At 42.5% G+C, this 17,243-nt stretch overlaps 4 protein-coding genes across 4 annotated transcripts; 2 read left to right on the forward strand and 2 right to left on the reverse strand.

Annotated features, from left to right (window-relative positions):
• Positions 1-5,189: 5,189 nt before the first annotated feature.
• Positions 5,190-5,469, reverse strand: SERLADRAFT_432393 (uncharacterized protein; the record flags this gene model as incomplete). Its single annotated transcript, XM_007312588.1, has 2 exons — positions 5,190-5,327; positions 5,398-5,469. The coding sequence occupies 2 exons, from the start codon at positions 5,467-5,469 to the stop codon at positions 5,190-5,192; spliced, it is 210 nt and encodes a 69-aa protein (XP_007312650.1).
• A 298-nt stretch (positions 5,470-5,767) lies between these two features.
• On the forward strand, positions 5,768-9,008 carry SERLADRAFT_404791 (uncharacterized protein; the record flags this gene model as incomplete). Its single annotated transcript, XM_007312589.1, has 12 exons — positions 5,768-5,786; positions 5,882-5,910; positions 5,991-6,066; positions 6,421-6,587; positions 6,641-6,820; positions 7,064-7,117; positions 7,182-7,444; positions 7,494-7,601; positions 8,289-8,358; positions 8,584-8,605; positions 8,683-8,825; positions 8,880-9,008. The coding sequence occupies 12 exons, from the start codon at positions 5,768-5,770 to the stop codon at positions 9,006-9,008; spliced, it is 1,260 nt and encodes a 419-aa protein (XP_007312651.1).
• A 4,783-nt stretch (positions 9,009-13,791) lies between these two features.
• SERLADRAFT_375995 (uncharacterized protein) lies at positions 13,792-14,036 on the reverse strand (the record flags this gene model as incomplete). The annotated part of the gene is made up of 2 exons (XM_007312590.1): positions 13,792-13,934; positions 13,994-14,036. Coding segments are annotated over 2 exons (186 nt in total), but the record flags the coding sequence as incomplete, so codon positions are not given.
• Positions 14,037-15,361: 1,325 nt separating this feature from the next.
• On the forward strand, positions 15,362-16,348 carry SERLADRAFT_455058 (uncharacterized protein; the record flags this gene model as incomplete). The annotated part of the gene is made up of 2 exons (XM_007312591.1): positions 15,362-15,567; positions 15,645-16,348. 2 exons carry the CDS (start codon positions 15,562-15,564, stop codon positions 15,894-15,896), a joined length of 258 nt encoding a protein of 85 aa, XP_007312653.1.
• Positions 16,349-17,243: the final 895 nt, after the last annotated feature.

Raw genomic sequence — 17,243 nt, forward strand, 5'->3', positions numbered from 1 at the left:
AATTGAAGTTTTGTATTTAATTCTAATCAACAGCGGTTCCACACCGACTGCTGAGCTAAGTACTCCCCTTAACGCTGGGGGCCACGTATTGAAGGTTTTGGTTCTTCTCCAAAAGCACTACAAGGCTGTCACAAAGAGCGCACCTATCTGCTATGCGGGATATTCCCAATCAATAAACCAATCTCCTTCACCCTGGAGTCTGGGTGCCCAATGGGACTTTTTGCACAAACGTGCGAGAGAGTAGAAGAGCGAGTCCTAATGTAACAACCAAGAGTTAGTTACTCCGGCGCACACAGGAACACACTATAAAGAGAAGGAAGAGGGAGTGGTTACCCCTTAGGATGCAGAGAGTTAGTTGGTATACAACAGGAGGACTCGCTGAGGAGTCTCCTGGATCTATTGGTGTATATATACTACTACAGGGTTATTTGTACATGTGTACTATACAGTTGATAGCGACAGTGGCTGATGATGTCATGGGGCCTAGCCTGCATGGCCAGCTTCACTGTGTGAGAGAGTTGAGTCTGTAATAAGAAGAAAGGCAACGCAGCGCTAGAAAGAGGAGTTTGGACAAAAGGGGAAGTGCCGCATGGCACCATGTGTAAAAGCTAAAGTATAAGGTTAAAGCGGAGAAATAAAAGTAAAGGGAAGGTCCAAAAATTGTGTTATCATAACATCTGCAGCAATCTTCAATGGTTTCAAGGAGTCGGGAATTTGTGTTACGGGGGATTCGAGGAATTTTTGTTTCATCAATTTGAAGGCGTTGTCTTCAGTTTGGGTCCAGTTCCACTTCCTATCCTTTTCTAGTAAGGCATTCAAGGGTCTGGCAAGGTCAGCGTAATGACCGATAAACTTTCTGTAGAAGTTTCCGTAACCTAAGAACTTCCTTACGCCTTTGGGGTCCTTTGGGATTGGCCAATCGCGGATCCCAGCGAGTTTGGCTGGGTCCATGGATACCTGGTTGTGGGAAACTATCATTTCCAAGTATTCAATGGTTTCTGCCTCAAAGGTGTATTTTTGAGAAACAGGTCGTTATCGCGTAGTCTTTATAGAACTTGCTTTGTCTGGATCCGCAGCCTTTCGGTATTGGTGTCGAAGATGAGGATGTCGTCCATGTATATGATCATCCACCCTTCGTCAATATAATCCTTGAATTTGTTGTTTATCAGTCTTTGGAATGTTGCCGGTGAGTTGCACATGCCAAAAAACATGATCATTGGTTCAAATACTCCTTTGCTGGTTTTAAATGCAGCTTTCCATTCATCCCCTTCCTTTATTTTTACATTGTTATAGCCCCAATGTAGATCTAGTTTTGTAAATATGGTGGCTCCTTTGACTTTTTTGATGAGATCGGGTATTAGGGGTAGTGGATAAGGGTCTTTCACGGTGTATGCGTTTAGTTTCCTGTAGTCTTGGCATGGTCGGAGCGATCCATCTTTTTTGCCGATAAAAAAGAAGGGGGATACTTCTGGCGACTTGCTTGGCCTGATGTATCCTTTTCTGTAGTTTCCGTTAAGAATTCTGTTAACGCTTTGTCTTCCTTGGGTGCTAGTGGGTATAATTTGCAATCTGTTGGTACAAATTCTGGTTTCATGTTGAGCACATGATCATATTCCCGTCGTTTGGGGAGTTTTTCTGACTTCTTCTTGTTGAAGACATCTGAATATTCCTTGTATTCATTTGGGAGGGTATGCTCCTTTTTCTCTCCGTGAATCTGCGCGTGTTCCATAGCCGAGTTGACCTTTAATCTGATTGTGGTTAGGGGGTAGGGTGTTTGGTCGGATACGTATCTATGAATGGTTTTGTATTCATCTTCCTCTATCATGGTTGTCCTGATCCTTGTTTCCGTTGTGTTTTTGTTGATCCTGATTGAGTGTTTGTCCGAGTTTGGTAATTTCTTGTCTTTCCAGTTTATGACTGGATTAACCTTTTGTATCAGGGAAATCCTAGCAGCACATCTTCTCCGTCTAGTCCGGTTAATAGGAACTTTGTGAACCTATTTTGTCCTTCAGTGTTCACCCTTTAATAGGTAAAATGTGTAATCTTCCGTTTTTATTTGTGGTTCCATCAACATTTTTACACGTTATAGGGTTTGTGAGTTTTTGGAGGGGGAATCTGTGTCTGATGGCAAATTTTGTATCTATGAAGTTGTCTGTAGCTCCTGAATATATCAGGGCTTTGGTTCCGATGGTTTTCTGCTTTAACAAGCAATCAATTTGTAAAGAGTTAACATTGATCGTTGCTATTGTTACAGTTGCCATTTTTGACAGTACTAACATCGGGGTAGTCCGTTGTTTCAAAAACCCTTGTCTTCTAATTCTTTCATTGCCTCTGTTCTTTGATCTTCTCCTAACTCCCTCCACATCCTCATGATGTTTTGGACCTTGTCTTCTTCCACCACTGTTTTGGTGTCATCTTCCGTTTCGGTTTGACGCACCTTTCTTTCGGGAGTTTCTCCTTTGTTCCTACAATTCCTTCCTATGTGTTCTTTCTCATTGCATATGAAGGAACTTCCCTCTTTCCTCCTTGATTTCTCTTCATCTTTAGTCAATCTTCTAGCTCTGATGGTTGGTCCACCTTTGTGGTTTCTGTCATTCTGTCTTTCTTTGTTTCTGGCTCCCCATGCTCCTTCCGAGATAGTGTTGGCACTGATCTAGTTGGCATCTAGGTTCGCCACTGTGCTCATCCAGTCTTCGATGGTGAGTAGTTCCTTTCCGGTGAGTGCCCCGTGAAGGAGGGGTGGTCAGATAGCCTTTTGATAAACCATGATCATGGCTTCGTTGTTGATGCCGCTCTTCCCAGCATCTAGCATGGATCTTGAGTTAAATGCTACTGCATTTTCTCCTTGTTCCATTTTCATTTTCATCAAGGTGGCCAAGGCCGTTCCTTTGACGTTTGCCGTTCTGAAACTGGCTGTGAAGGTTTTCATGAAGTCTGCCCACATGGGGTAGGCGTTCTTCTCTTTGTATTCGGTCATCTTGGCTTCGCTCCATGAGGCGGCATTGCCATTCTTCATGTAGCTGAGGGCTACGTATACCTTTTTTTTTTGTTGGAGTTGTAGATGGTGTCGTTAATATCAAAGTGTAGATCGGTGGACAATATCCACCTTTGGGCTTTATCTGGGGTTCCATTGAAGTCATCAATTTTCCCAATCATCGTGGGTTTGGAAGCTGTAGCGTTAGACATAATGCGTGGTGGTGGGATAGGGGATGGAGCAGGTGCAACGGGGAGTATCTGTGGTGTGGGAGGTGGTATCGGGTCACCATTTGCCGCATATTTTTCAAAGTTGTTCTCGTCGTAGATGTTTTCTACGACTACTGGAGGGTCGTGTTGTGTGTGGGTATTAGCTGGGGGTGGCTTTCTGCGTAATACTGTAACCAACGTGTTCTGGCTTTGTAGAAAGTGTCTGCTTGTTCTCTGGTGTGGAGTCGGGTTATGTCTGGTTGGGGGAAGGGGGGTGGTGCTGCTATCCTTCCTTGTTGGGATGACATCGGTGGTGTTGCTGTTTGTGGGTTGTCTGAGCTTCCTCTTGCTCTCTGGGATCTGGTTGTTGGTCGTTGCGACGTCTTGTCAACTTTTTCTTCCCAAACCTAAATAGGTGGGACTTTTGGTTAGAATATGATTCTTTTGTTACACACAAAGTGCTTAACAAAGTCTGAGGGTTTGTCGAGGTTTCTAGGAGATTTATCTGAAGTCAAGTTTTGAGAATGTAGTTCTGAGTAGAGTTCTTCCAACGAGAGTTGGTCTTCTTCTGAGTAGAAGTCTGATCTTAGGAGTCTAGCTTTGTAAGCGTAAACTGCGTAGAATTGTATTGAAGAAATACTACTACTGTTACAAAGGTATTTATAGGAAATAAGGTCGGTGATAGAAGTTAGGTCCTATCTAGGGGAGGCTTGCCTGTTGAGGGCTAACTACTATACTAGGTAATGTAGATTGCGAAGAAAACGGAAACATACGTGAAGGAAATGAGTCATCGGTCCAATGGTATAACCGATGAGTCAAGAGAAATGAGTAGTCCATAAAAGGAGTAGAAATTGTAACACCATTGCTCTAAATACAATAATGTGTTCATCTTCGCTTGCTTCAACATCTCCATTAGCTGGTGATCCCCCCTCGGCATCATTATCCAAAGCATCCATAACATCCTTCATTGCTTGATCTCTATTGTTGTCACTCAGCCGCCCTCCAAGTCCAAGCTTTGTGTTCGGGAAGAGGGCCTTATCCCATTCTCTAAATATGCTGAGTATGCTTGCTTTCTTCCTTCTGAGACCACTTTGAAGGTATTCAAGATAGTTGTCAAAATCTTTGTGCCAGTTGATGCCTGAATTGGATCCCCGCTCTTTTAAGTGATCATCGGGGGAGATAGTCCATCAAGTCTAGCAGAGGGGTAAGTTATGAGCTACAAATTGAATGAGGGATTTGATTTACCAGAATTGCTGCACATGCTATCATACCTGGTGTTGCATGATCAAGGCCCCACTTGACATCTAATGTTTTGTTGTTTCGTGGACCTTGGAAAATGCTCCCCTCTTCCATTGGCAGCACTGATCCAGGTCCACAGATTATACAAGACATCATCTTGTTTAATTGTTTTTTTTTGTTAGAACCGGTGTCACAAGACACTTTGCTGGCTACTCACCACCATCAAAATTAGATTAGGAATATGGTCTTGAGATCAAATTTCCCATTGTAGTTAAGGTGGATAACCTCCACGTTCCATAGACTAAAGGTTAGTTTTCCGTTCTTATTTCTCCCCCAGCCAATTTGACCTTGGGACTTCCCCCGCCTTCTCTCAGATGTTCTCAAGTCGGCCTCCAAACAGTTGAATATTGTACTACCACAAGATCGAATATGACTGGCAATATTGGAGAGCTGTGCTTGCATCCCATCACGGACCTGTGTTGGAATTATGTACATTTAATTTCTGTGCTTGACTGGCTATACTGTAACTTACCAGTCCCAAACCAGTTTTTATCAAGTGTGGTATTATGCTCTACGTAGCTGCCCTTGTATTTTTGATGCTGTTTGACAAAATTATACTTAGGTTCACACTCAACATCCATGGTGGCTTTGAACATGTTAATTGGATCTTGTAACCATAGTATATTCGTCACGAGGAATTTTTGTCCAATACGCCTGATTGTCTGGATGTGGTGATCACTGTTTCCAGGCTGCAAGTCCCCGACCTCTCAACTCTTCCTTGGATTTCTATTGTGTGAGTTGTCTGACTTCTCTCCGTTATCGTTCAACAAGTCTTCATATTTATGTCGTGTAGCTTTTTCACTCTCCCTAGCTGAATTTGCTGCAACTTGTGCCTTACGAGCAGCCTTCAAGATCAAGTACATTGTTAATGTATCTGAATCTTTTTTAAAACAATCAATTTGAGTTGCAACATACCTTGTATAGTGTTGCTGGTGACATGTCTCGGTGAACTTCAAGCTCTTCATCTGAATCAGAAGGCTGATGCATATCTTCTATTTCTTGGCTTTGATGATGGTCACTGACCAATACACTATTTGTTTGTCCCTGGCTTGGACTATCTTTGTTTCTATTCTGTTCCCATGGTATTTGCCCTCTCCTGTTGACACCACTCTGATTGTAACCTTTTTGTCCACCTTTCTTTCAAATTTCCCTCATTTTGTTGGCAAGTTCTGATTCAACACAATATAGCTGGTTATATAACAATGGCTAAGATGCAGTAGATGTTTTCAAACAGAAGTGCCAACTACTAGTCCGATCCTGATGCTGTGGCAACCACTATCAACCAATGACGTATACATCCATCGGTCAGTTTCTCTTCATTTCCTTTCAACTCATGCTATTTTCTATAATGAAAATGCAGGTTACAGACACACATTCTGATTATCAACATGGGGAACAGAACAAAACGAGTCACTGAGGGCATGTAGTGTAAGTTCTGTAGAACACACCAAAACTCTTGCCAGTTTGACAAACATGTGGAAGCTTGCTGACATCAAAATTTACAACAGGTGGAGGCAACCACTCAAGTTGAAGACCTTAATGCACGTATCATGGAGAACCACTCTAGCCAACAGCACAAGCACTGTAAGTGTGACATTGACTCTACACAGGTTTGCTACTTCTTTTTTTGCATCTACAAATGACAAATTATACTCTAGATCACTCAAATGCCTGACAACGACATCATCATTCAATGCAATAGTATTGCAGAGTGTCCAGCTGAGCCTTCATCGTCAATTCAAGCTTGAGAAGTACCAGACTCCAGTGTCATGGAGACATTGCCATCAAGCTACATTCAAATTATCCATCACCCCCACAGCGGCATCAAAAAACCAACCATCATACCACCAGATATGCCCTCCAAGTCCAGCTCACACTACAACGTTGACATGTCAAGTGTGAATCAAAAACCATGAGCTCCTTTCAGAACTCGTGCAGACTTTGAATATGCAGAAACCGCTGTTAAAGGCCTGTTCAGTAAAAAAACCGTGAACACACAGCTTTATGGGATTCATAACGGCTGGGCACGCGATATAGCTATAACATTCCACAGCTATAATGAAATGGAAAACACATTGAGAGCTGCATGCTCTCTCTGTGTACAGGTCAGTTTTTTCTCCCTTGTTTACTGCAGTGGAGGGTCACTGATGTTTGACAGTTTCAGAATGGCCATGTCTCCGCCAAATTCTTGGGCAAGAAATTCAATTTTGAGTTTGTGTACCGTGACCCTTGGCAAGTTTACCAAAATTGGATCACAGACAGAACACTAGCACCCTTTATAATGCCTTACCCTACTCGCAAGTATTTCTGTTCTCAAAATGGCCGAATAGTAATCAAGGTACGGATGTACAATGAGTTTAATATAGGTAAAAAATGGTGGGACATACAGGTACTGGCATACTTTTATTTGCAGATATACACTTTTGGCTTAATTGCAAACTGCTTTTAGGACATGTTTCCACAAAATGACGAGTACCCACATTGTTTTCTCCATATTTTTCTCTGGCTTGATAAAGAAAATATCACAAAACAAGTGCAGAAGCATCCCATTATAATATGGCCTGCTTTTCTACCCTAACAGATACCAAATGCCTCTGGCAACGGTGGTGGGGTTCTTATTGGTTACATGGCGGTGGTAAGTGTTATATTGATATCTTCCATATTCTACTCACACTCACAGATTTTGTTTCACTTTCTAGCCTGCAGATCCTGGTGATCCTTCTGATCGCAATGCATTTGAGACAGTTCAGTGGGCATGCTTCAAAAGAGAGGTTTATCATAAAGTTTTTAGGGTGATATTCAAAAGTTTACAAGAACGAGCATCACATGGTGAAGCTATGGAGTGCGGAGACGAAGTTAAAAGAATAACATATCCAGGAATTCCTATCAAGGCCCTTGATGGCGGAGAAATTTGTGCAACCACAGCTACAAGAGCAGCACTTGCAAACTACCCCTGCCCAAAGTGTCTAGTGCATCATGACAATCTACATAATATTGATTGCAAATTTTAGGCTTGGTCAACAGCAACAATGCAGCAAGTATTTACAAATAGTGCCCAAGCACACAATAGAAGCAAGGCGGAGCATATCTTACAAGACTATGGGCTTTATGCGACAGAGGTATGTCCATATTCAGTCCTTTTGTTATATTCTCATCATTTTATCAGAATTTCTTTTGGTCTTTGGACCATTCAGACCCTTATCAAGCTGTTTCATACAACAAACTGCACTCAGGTGATCTAGGCAAATGGGGAAAACATCTTTGGCCGCTACTCCTTAGAATACTCACTGAAAATGGAAATAAAGGGTGTGTAACAACCAAGAGTTATTTACTCTGGCGCACACAGGAACACACTATAAAGAAGATGATGGGGAGTGGTTACCCCTTTGGCTGCAGTGAGTTAGTTGTGCTAGACAACAGGAGGACTCGCTGAGTCCTTCCCCATGTATTGCTCTTGTATATATACTAAAATACATGAGGTACCGTACAGTTATAAATAAAGTTCAAAGTCCGATGTCTAGCATGTGACCGGTTACATGATGAGTCTAGACACTGGTCAGGTGATATGTCACATGACTGGTCATGTGACTATGAAAAGTTGAAAATGTAAAATAAAGTAAATAGTCACATGACTGGTCATGTGACTTGGAAAATAAAAGTAGAAGTACAAAAGTGAAGCGTAAGTAGGTGCTGGTATGTTAATTGTAACAGGGTGTATTGCAGCGAAGTAAGTTCCATTCAACTTTAATGTTACATTACATCTGACAATATTACGCTAGCATGTGAAATGTTTCGCGCTGGCCCAGCCTCAAGCACTTCTCAAATGTGACAACGGTTGATTATGCAGACGGACAAGTCTTTTTAGATATACTGAAGGTAAGACTTCTATAGTTTTTGCTCGTTGGCAGATATCTTCACTTATTCTATTGTTTTAGTGTTGTCTCCCTTGTATTGTTAGTTTGTTGCCACCTAGGTCATTGCTTGTCCTATTTATCCATGCATATGCTCAGTACCGCATGATGATAGGGCTGCATTGCATGACAGACGAGCACCTCCAATGGCTCCAGCAATATATTTCTGACTATAAGACTTGTTGTGCAGTATATATTGACTAGGAAACCAAGTACATAAATAAAACCCACTAACTACGTGATTCCAAAGCATGTCAAACAAGAGTACAACAAAAATTTTGACTTCAAGAAACGCATGATGTCAACCATGTTATTGAAGAGATCCGTCAGAAAGGTGCAACCAACAATTACGAGACTTGGGTTGGCAAGGGGTTCCACCAAGAAGTTCATGAAGCATATCAGCAGACTAACTGTAAAAATGCCGACCCACAGGTATACTTTCAATTTGACTTTACTTCAAGGCCACTAAAATTTGGTAAACTACAGATGGCCCAAATTGATGAAAACCAGGAAGCTGTGTCTTATATCCAAATGATGGTTGACAATGCTGATAGTATGCAACATAAGTGTGAACAAGAATCAGAAGCAGGTTCAGACTTGGACCTACAAGACTGAATAAGTGGCCTCATTGACGACAGCTCTCATTGGACGCTTGGTTCACCAACAGCACTAACTAATGCAAGTGCATTAAAAGAGGTTCAAGGCTACTCCCATCTCGACAAATCTCTACAAAGGTTCCTTTCCACAAATGTTGTGGATGCGAGATTTGATGATAGGCCTATCAAAGTATGCTTTATTATACTCAAACAGTTTTTGCGCAGACTAAATATTATACAGGTCCGACCATACCGGTGTATATACCTCACATATCAGTTGCTAGAGGATTGGACAGAAGGCTGCAACATTTTGCGATGTAACCCCAGTTTCAATCAAAGTCCCTGCTATGACTTCATTCTGGTCAACACAGAGGGTCACAAACCGGTGCCCGTTCGACTGTGTGGGCTTTTTAGGTGTTACCTTCAGTCTGGCACAGTAGATATAGCATATGTAAGGTTAATCAAGCCGTCTATAGCAAAGTTATGAACAACCTGGCCAAATGTTCACTTGTACAAAGAGACTAGGGAAAGGAAGTTCATATTAATGTAGTATTTTGTTCGTGGGGTCCACATGATTAAAGCATTTGGCCTGAAGGATGGATTATATTTTCTCAATGATACAGTTGATGAAGACATGTTTCTATGCTTTTGAAATTGATACATATTCAGTTTACACCACTAATCCACCAAATTTTCATTCATAGTCATTCTACTTGTTTGCCTCTTGCAGAGGTTTTGAGTTACGCTTGATGCAATACAGAGCAGTCAGAGACCCTTAAGCCTTTGCAAGTTTTACTTGGCCTATGATAAGGCATGACCCAGCCAACTCACATTGTAGCACAGTATTATTAGGTCTGATGATGTGTGATCAGTCATTGTAAGGTGATTAGATTATACTGTCAGGCCGTCAGGTTGGATGATGTTGCGTAAGATGCCCACAGGCCTGATCTGGTGAAATCAATTTTTCCAACACTGTACTGATTTTTGTTTTCTTTACTGCCTATATTACTCCTTCTTGCTTGTTTACAAGCTGTTGCCATATTGCATGTTGTTGTAAACTCATTTTGTTTGTTCTGATATAGAAAGGTGTCAACTCGTGTAAAGGTGATGCAATATAAGGGATATGATATGACTTGAACATTGGGAGGCTCCTGAAGCATCCAATTCATCCCCACAAAAAGTCTCTTGCATTGGACTGTCAATTTCCTACTGGGTGAATCTTCAGAAGGATACTATCAACGATCACTTCTATTTTTTTTTTGTCAGTCATATGCATTATATCCTCATTTGACTACAAAAATTTCCATGCAATGCCAGTGCCCTCCTTATTCCTTCCTCTCACCATTTCCCACCTTTCTCCTCAAAAAGACGACCCTAATTGCCTGCTCACTCAAAAACTACGGAGTATCACAGATAAGTCACTTTTTGTTTCTCTTCATGTGTCTTTTGTGATTCCAGCATTTATAGTGTCAGTGAATGAAACAAATCCATGCTTCACTTTCCAGTCATCAGTGAAATCAGTTAAGCCTGCTAGTGTCTTGCTTTGTTTGGCCAGTCAATAAATATTTGTCGATTACCATAACGAGATACTTGACATTGTAAGGCATTGCAGATCACGCCCATCATAGTAAGTCGTTGCTGCCTCTGCATCACATTGACCGGGTTTAATAATGTCTTACAGTTTCCTTCTAATGCCTACTCAACTCTATAGGACATCCCAAGGTCTTGCCATGACTAGGTGGTTGTGTGGACTCCTGCAATGTCACTATACAATCCTATGACCCTTTTTCAAACATGCATCATCTGTTTGCTCATAATAATGATGCCTTAACATTCACGACACATGGCAATGATATGTAGAAGAACTACTACATTTGTAACCAACCCCATGCTTCTATCTTTTCAAATTCACTTTTACCAACCTATATACTACCGCAAAAATGCTCATGGTCTATGCTAGTTCAATGTAAGATGGCCACATTTCATAAACAACTTATAAAACTACCATAGTATGTCCAATGAATTTCAGGTTAAAACAGCACGCTCTTTAGTTCAGAAGTAAGATATAATTGTCAATATGCTACCATGAAAACTCTGCTACATTTTTTCCAAGTTCGTGTTCATCTCCCCTTTCCTCGGACTCATCTCCATCAATTCCTGCCACGTTATCCTCAAAACCCTCAATGTCACTACCATACAGATTTAGCATGTAGTTGAACAGAAGCATTGTAAATCCTGACCTAGAGCTTTGAGGGAGTCGGACAGCACTTCCAGGCTTGAATCAGTGTGTATTCAAAGCTTAGCCAGTGCATGCCACTGTGCAAACTGGAAGAGAATTTTCTGGATTAATCTGTCATGCGGTGGAGGAAAGAGTCCTTCAAATACTGGTATAGAGCACTATAAAGGTGGCATTAATGTAACAGTGTCAGAGTAACCAGAAAATGATATCATCACCTGTCACAAATTCTCAAAGTCTCTTGCTGCCAACTTTTTCATTTCTGGCGCATTGTTGGTGAATTGTTGTATGACTCCTTGACCAAAGCTTGGTATTCTTCAATATCTGAGCAATACAGATAACTTCAACTAGTTAAATGCTTAGAACAATTGTTTTACACATACTGTGACAACACCAACAAGACACAGTCTTGGGACACTGGAGCACAACGAAAACAACACTCAAAAGAGTAATGAGAAGGAGGGATTTCCCCTCAAGGTGCGACCGAGTTAGTTGTTGGTAGACAACAGGAGGACTCGCTGAGTCCTTCCCCATGTATTGCCCCTGTATATATACTAAAATACATGAGGTACTGTACAGTTGTAAATAAAGTTTAAAGTCCAATGTTTGGCATGTGACCAGTCACATGGTGAGCCTAGACAGTGGTCATGTGACTATGAAAAGTCCGAAAAATGTAAAGTAAAGTAAATGGTCACATGACTGGTCATGTGACTTGGAAAAAGTAAAAATAAAAAGTACAAAAAGTGAAGCGTAAGTAGGTGCTGGTATGTCAATTGTAACACATACCTTCTATCCAACTCTGCAACGTGGTCACCAGGAAGAGCTCACAACAACCTTATGAGGTGGCAAAACAGGCCCTTCCAGGTTCCTAATTCACATTCATGCATCAGGTCAACAACAAACATTTCATAAATATTGACACCCAGAGGTGTCAATTTTTCAGCAAATGCATTCTGCAACCAGTAATCAGGAAGTTAGGCCTGTATAATGAAAATTTCAACTCACCATTGTTGGAACCTGCGAGTGCTTTTTGAGTAAATGTTCAACACCTTGTGCATTAACCGGTTTCCCTAGTTTATATATAAAATCTCTGGCAGCGATAATCTTGTACTGCCAAAAAACCCTGATGTTAGTCATACGGTTGGTCATGTCCCATGCTGATCCAAGTTTATCAAACTTGGTTAATGGTGTCAAGCACCGAGGGCATGGACACCCTCCCATGTCCCGCAGTGCTGCCAGAAGGACTCTATATTGGCCATGTCAGCATTGCGCTAATATGCTGTAGAACACAAATAACAACTTCTCTGGATAATCAGCCGAATATGTCAAGAATCGAGGAAAGATCCTGCAGAAAATGTTGTCAAAACACTTCAAGACAATACCATGATGATACACATGCATGAACCAGGAGTAGCTGCTAGACTGCATGTACAAGCTCACAACGGCAATGGGTCCGGATGGCTGCTTTGGCTCTTTTTGACACATCACATACAGTGTTGAGAAAATCCTGGAAGCTGTCAGGCAACTTGACAAATGTTAGATACATGAAGCAATAAAACAACAGAAATCAAACCGATGGTATAAATGCAACTTGATTGCAGGAGCGGGAATTGACTTCTGCGTGAAAATATTTGGAAAGGTTGCCAAAGTACAGGTACACAGGCCAGGCTTTTGAAGTTCCGAAATCTGCAAGGTGAGTTTTGTCTGACCAGAACATCAGAGCGGCTATCACTCTTTCCAGTTTACATCCTGGCTCTGGTAGCTGCTTTTGCAGCTCCTCATGAGCTCAAATCCACAAATTAGAGGTGTATAACTTGTCATAGACTCTCTGTTCCTTCTCAGTGATAGGATTGACCCAGTATCTTTTGAATGGTGACAGATGAAAGTGCGAGGAAGACGTGCCGCTGAAGGCAAATTTGACGGCTTCTACCAATGGTCGGTAATATAACCCGTGAACCGTATATGGCTGACCTTGTCCACTGCTATCAGGAACTCTTGTGGGAACTCAAATCACGATGTCAGCTGCTTTCCAATGATCTGCGAACCCAGAGGATTCTTTGTCACCCAAAGAGTCCAATATACGGGTTACCTTTTGAACACTGAAATTCTCGAGTTCCTGGGGATCAAAGTCTTTGGCTAAAATCACCTCATGTACAAGGCAATTGATTTCCTGTATGGACTTGTGTTTGCTTCCTGAAAACATCCACCGCATTAGACAATAAATTGACATGGTCGCAAATGGCCAGGGTGAGATATTATCTGAATTTTCCTGGGACAAGTCCAAGTTATCCAACACTGAACTGTGCTCCCCATTTAAATGGTTGGAGAGGCTGGCAGACAACAACAGGCTATCTGGATCATAGGAGGGCCGGTATGGGTATTCATAAAGCAAGCCAAAAGAGTTGACTAGAGTGTGGACTGTATCCCATACATGCAAGATCACTCTACGAATACTTGATGTAGAGTCCACTTCTGGCAGGGGCGCTGGTGGTTCTGGCATGTCATCACAATAATGTTGAGGCAGCCTCCTGTTGCGAGATGGTCTAGCTGTATTTGGGGTGTATTGTCAGTTTATATAACGAAATGTTTCATGCCTGTATTTACCTGAAATATCTGAGTTTTCAGTAACCGCAACCACTGAGTGATTAATACTTGAATCCAGAACTATTGGTACATCATAATTGATTGTGGTTGCACTACTGCATCCAGCTGTGTTTGGTGTCAGGATAGAATGAGAACTCGCCGGTGGGTATACACAAAGTATTCACCTGGTGTATCTACCGTGAAATCTATGTGAGATTCAGTATGTTGATCTGGTCTGACATCCGAGTCATTGTGACACACAGGCTAAAAAAACAATAAGAGTATCAGTGTGATCAAGTCAGTGCTAGATTCATTTATTTCCAAGTAGTACGCACCTGAGGTACCAGCTTTCTGGATAGACATGATTCCCTTGCAATTTTTGCCTCCCTTTCCAACCGTGCAATCTTGCTGGCCTTTTAGCTATCTCTTTTTGCTTGGCCAGTGCTGCTGACTGAGAGTGATGGTAGGAATAGCATGTATTTCTGTGCTTGTTCAACGCTCAATGATCTTGAAATACCGGGGTATGTAGACGAAGAAAAGAAAAGAGAGAAAAAGCGTGAGAAAATAGACTTCACCTGAAAAGCGTTGTAGGTAGTGTCAGCACCAACCTATAGTAAGGCCCTCAACGAGCATTGACCAGAGGCTCAGCAACGACGAGGAGGGTGCAGGGAGCCATCTGGAAAGGATAAAATCTATTTTTAGATTTTGGTTCCATTACAGACGCGGATGTTGGGTCTCACAGACCGGTTTCGCTCTGCAAAAGAACCCGGTCTGTATGACTACTAATACATCCGAAAATCGCTGTCTGAGGTGGCAATGTGAACTTCACGTGCCTTCGACAGATCTAACTCCATTAGTTCATTATATCAAACCCAGACGCTATGACCAATCCTCAAGTTCTTAACTCCCCCCGCCGCGGTGATCAGACATGCCATACTAATCCCTACTCAACCACTTCCGCCTCAAGCACCAATCCAGATCCTTTGGCAGAGGTGTGCATAACCACTCCCGCCTCCATCGCCCCTTCCTATCTTCAAGCAATATCCCTGGATCTTCTGGAAGAGGGAGGTGAGGATATCATAGAAGCTTCCAGTCTGCTTGAAAATACTATCGACCTATTCTACCATCTCATCGCGCCCAGTTTTCCACTCCACGAGAAGCCCACACAAATCCTAAGGAACGAGTCTGAGACTTGAACGTCTCTAAGAAAAACCTGGTCCAGCTTGAGTAGATGTCGAGGATACTTATACTGAAGGTTGAAAGGTGGATGCCTTTGCCAAAGAGCACAGTTTGAAGGTCGCACTACTGATGGTTGACAATGATTTGGGAGAGGCCCCCAAGAGGTGCATGAGGGTGGTTGGGGCGGGGCTCTCCAAGAGGTGCGCAAGGATGGTTTGGGAGGGGCTCCCAAAATGTGCTTGACTTCATTCGGAAGCTTATGTCTTCTAAGCTCGGTAAGTGTCCTATGGTCATGCGATGGTCTAGTCATTCACCTATTCTCCGGTCCAGAGGCTCTCGGCCACAGCTTTGCATCAGGCAAGCTGTTCCCCTGGAAAAGGATGGTTAACAAACTCGCAGGACGTGGGATTGCTTATCACAACTGGCCGTATGGTGTTCTGCTCCCGGGTGAAGAATGCTCCACTTTGCCAAACCAAAAGGCATTTCCGATCTCATCATAGCAGAACATGCAAAACTTGTCTAGAGCCTTCAAGATCAAGGCGCTGAACATTTATATTTCAAGTCCGAGCCTCAGATGAAAGGTATGCTATTGCTTATACCATGCTAGTTTTGTTTTGTATAACACTATCTACAACTCAATTACTCAAATCCATCCAGCCTGTCATCCTAGGCGTCACGCCTTCACCAGATTCTCACCATGCATTTGGACGGAGAACATTCTCAAACCAGAAGATGGATAATAAAGGCCTACCCTGCCGAACCAATCCTACCATAAGCCTCGTCAAGAAGAACAAGAAGGACCAACGTAGACTGCGCCATCAGCCAAGAGTTGGGTCGTCAACAACCATGACGCTTTGGCCGATCACGACAACTCACCCTCGAAAAAATCCGGTCATCCGGAAGGAATGAGAATGGAGGTAGTAATCCGCAGTCGACCATCAGAAGCGAAAAAGCGCAACAAAGACAAGGCCAGCAGTGTTGAGCACACCGGCAGCAATGCCGTTTTGGAGAAGGAGGGCAAGCATAGGGTCAGTGACAGATCGGAAGGCTCTGACGCAAGCCTTTAGGTTGGGCCATCCCATAGCAAGTGCAAGGCCAAGGGATCGATGTCCAAGCATACAGCCAGGAAGCGACCTCGTTTGTTGGGCCCCAAAAAGGATAAGAAGTCGGTGTGAAAGGTGGTAGGATCAGCTCAGCGATGAAGGGGAAGGGAAGAGAAATGTCTCGCAACACTCTCACCCTTTAGGTATCGTTTAATATCATGTTGTTCCCCCCTTCCATAGCTGCGTCATTTTGTTGCTACTATGTTTGCTGTCTCGCTTTGTTATATCAATTGATAAATACCACTGTCAAATTCTTCGTATTTTGTGCGTGAAATTTGGAAGCCCTAGCTTGAGGCTCATTTTAAGATTCACACCCTTGTTAAATACTGATTCACAAGAAGAAAAAACATAATGAGAAATGAGGTTCCGAAAAGGTCAAAAACGGTGAATAAGTCAAAAAGTTACTCCCTCTGACATTTTCGGAAAGATGCCAAGAAAAAACATAGCTAACATATCTCCACAGGTTGAGCCTCCTCCGAGGGAGGTCACAATCCTCAACATATTTATTTGGGGAGGCTCTGCTACCTACATTCCGCCAGATAACTACAATCCCGTTAAGGATTTGAGGGTAACCATCTCCCAAGAGCCCGTCTCTTCTTAGATACATTCTCCCCTACAGAGAAACCGCATCTGACAATGCGTGGGAGAACACCTTGAAAGTGCCGCCAAGGGTGGGTTCATTTTGATATTCCTGGACCCGTAGGTCAACAGTCTATTTCGAAACGAGTCCTGAGTTACGTAATAGAATCTTATCTTTGGCGGAACGATCAACGACTGCAACATTATCTCTTCTCTCCTCCCCATCCCAAATACACCCCTAAGAAAGAAAAGAAAAATTTCCAAAATTTCTCCCGCCCACCCTGGACCCTTCATGACACATCACTACCAATCAACACTACCATCTTCCCTCTTTTTCACCTTAACAACCACATTAACTTAACTTTTCCACCAATCACGAATTAACTTCCTTTTCTCTTTTCAATCCTTTTCCTACACCATTCCTTTCTTATCAATATCCTCCCTGACCAAACCAGCAACTTGGCTCCTCTATTCAGGCGCCTCCTAAACTCTCCACATATTCTCCTCAATAACACTCACCATCTCTCCCACCATGTCTTCCAATAACATTGCAGCACTACCATCCAACATTCAC

This window comes from Serpula lacrymans, assembly GCF_000218685.1.
Source record: "Serpula lacrymans var. lacrymans S7.9 unplaced genomic scaffold SERLAscaffold_1, whole genome shotgun sequence".
NCBI classification, from domain to species: Eukaryota; Fungi; Basidiomycota; class Agaricomycetes; order Boletales; family Serpulaceae; genus Serpula; species Serpula lacrymans.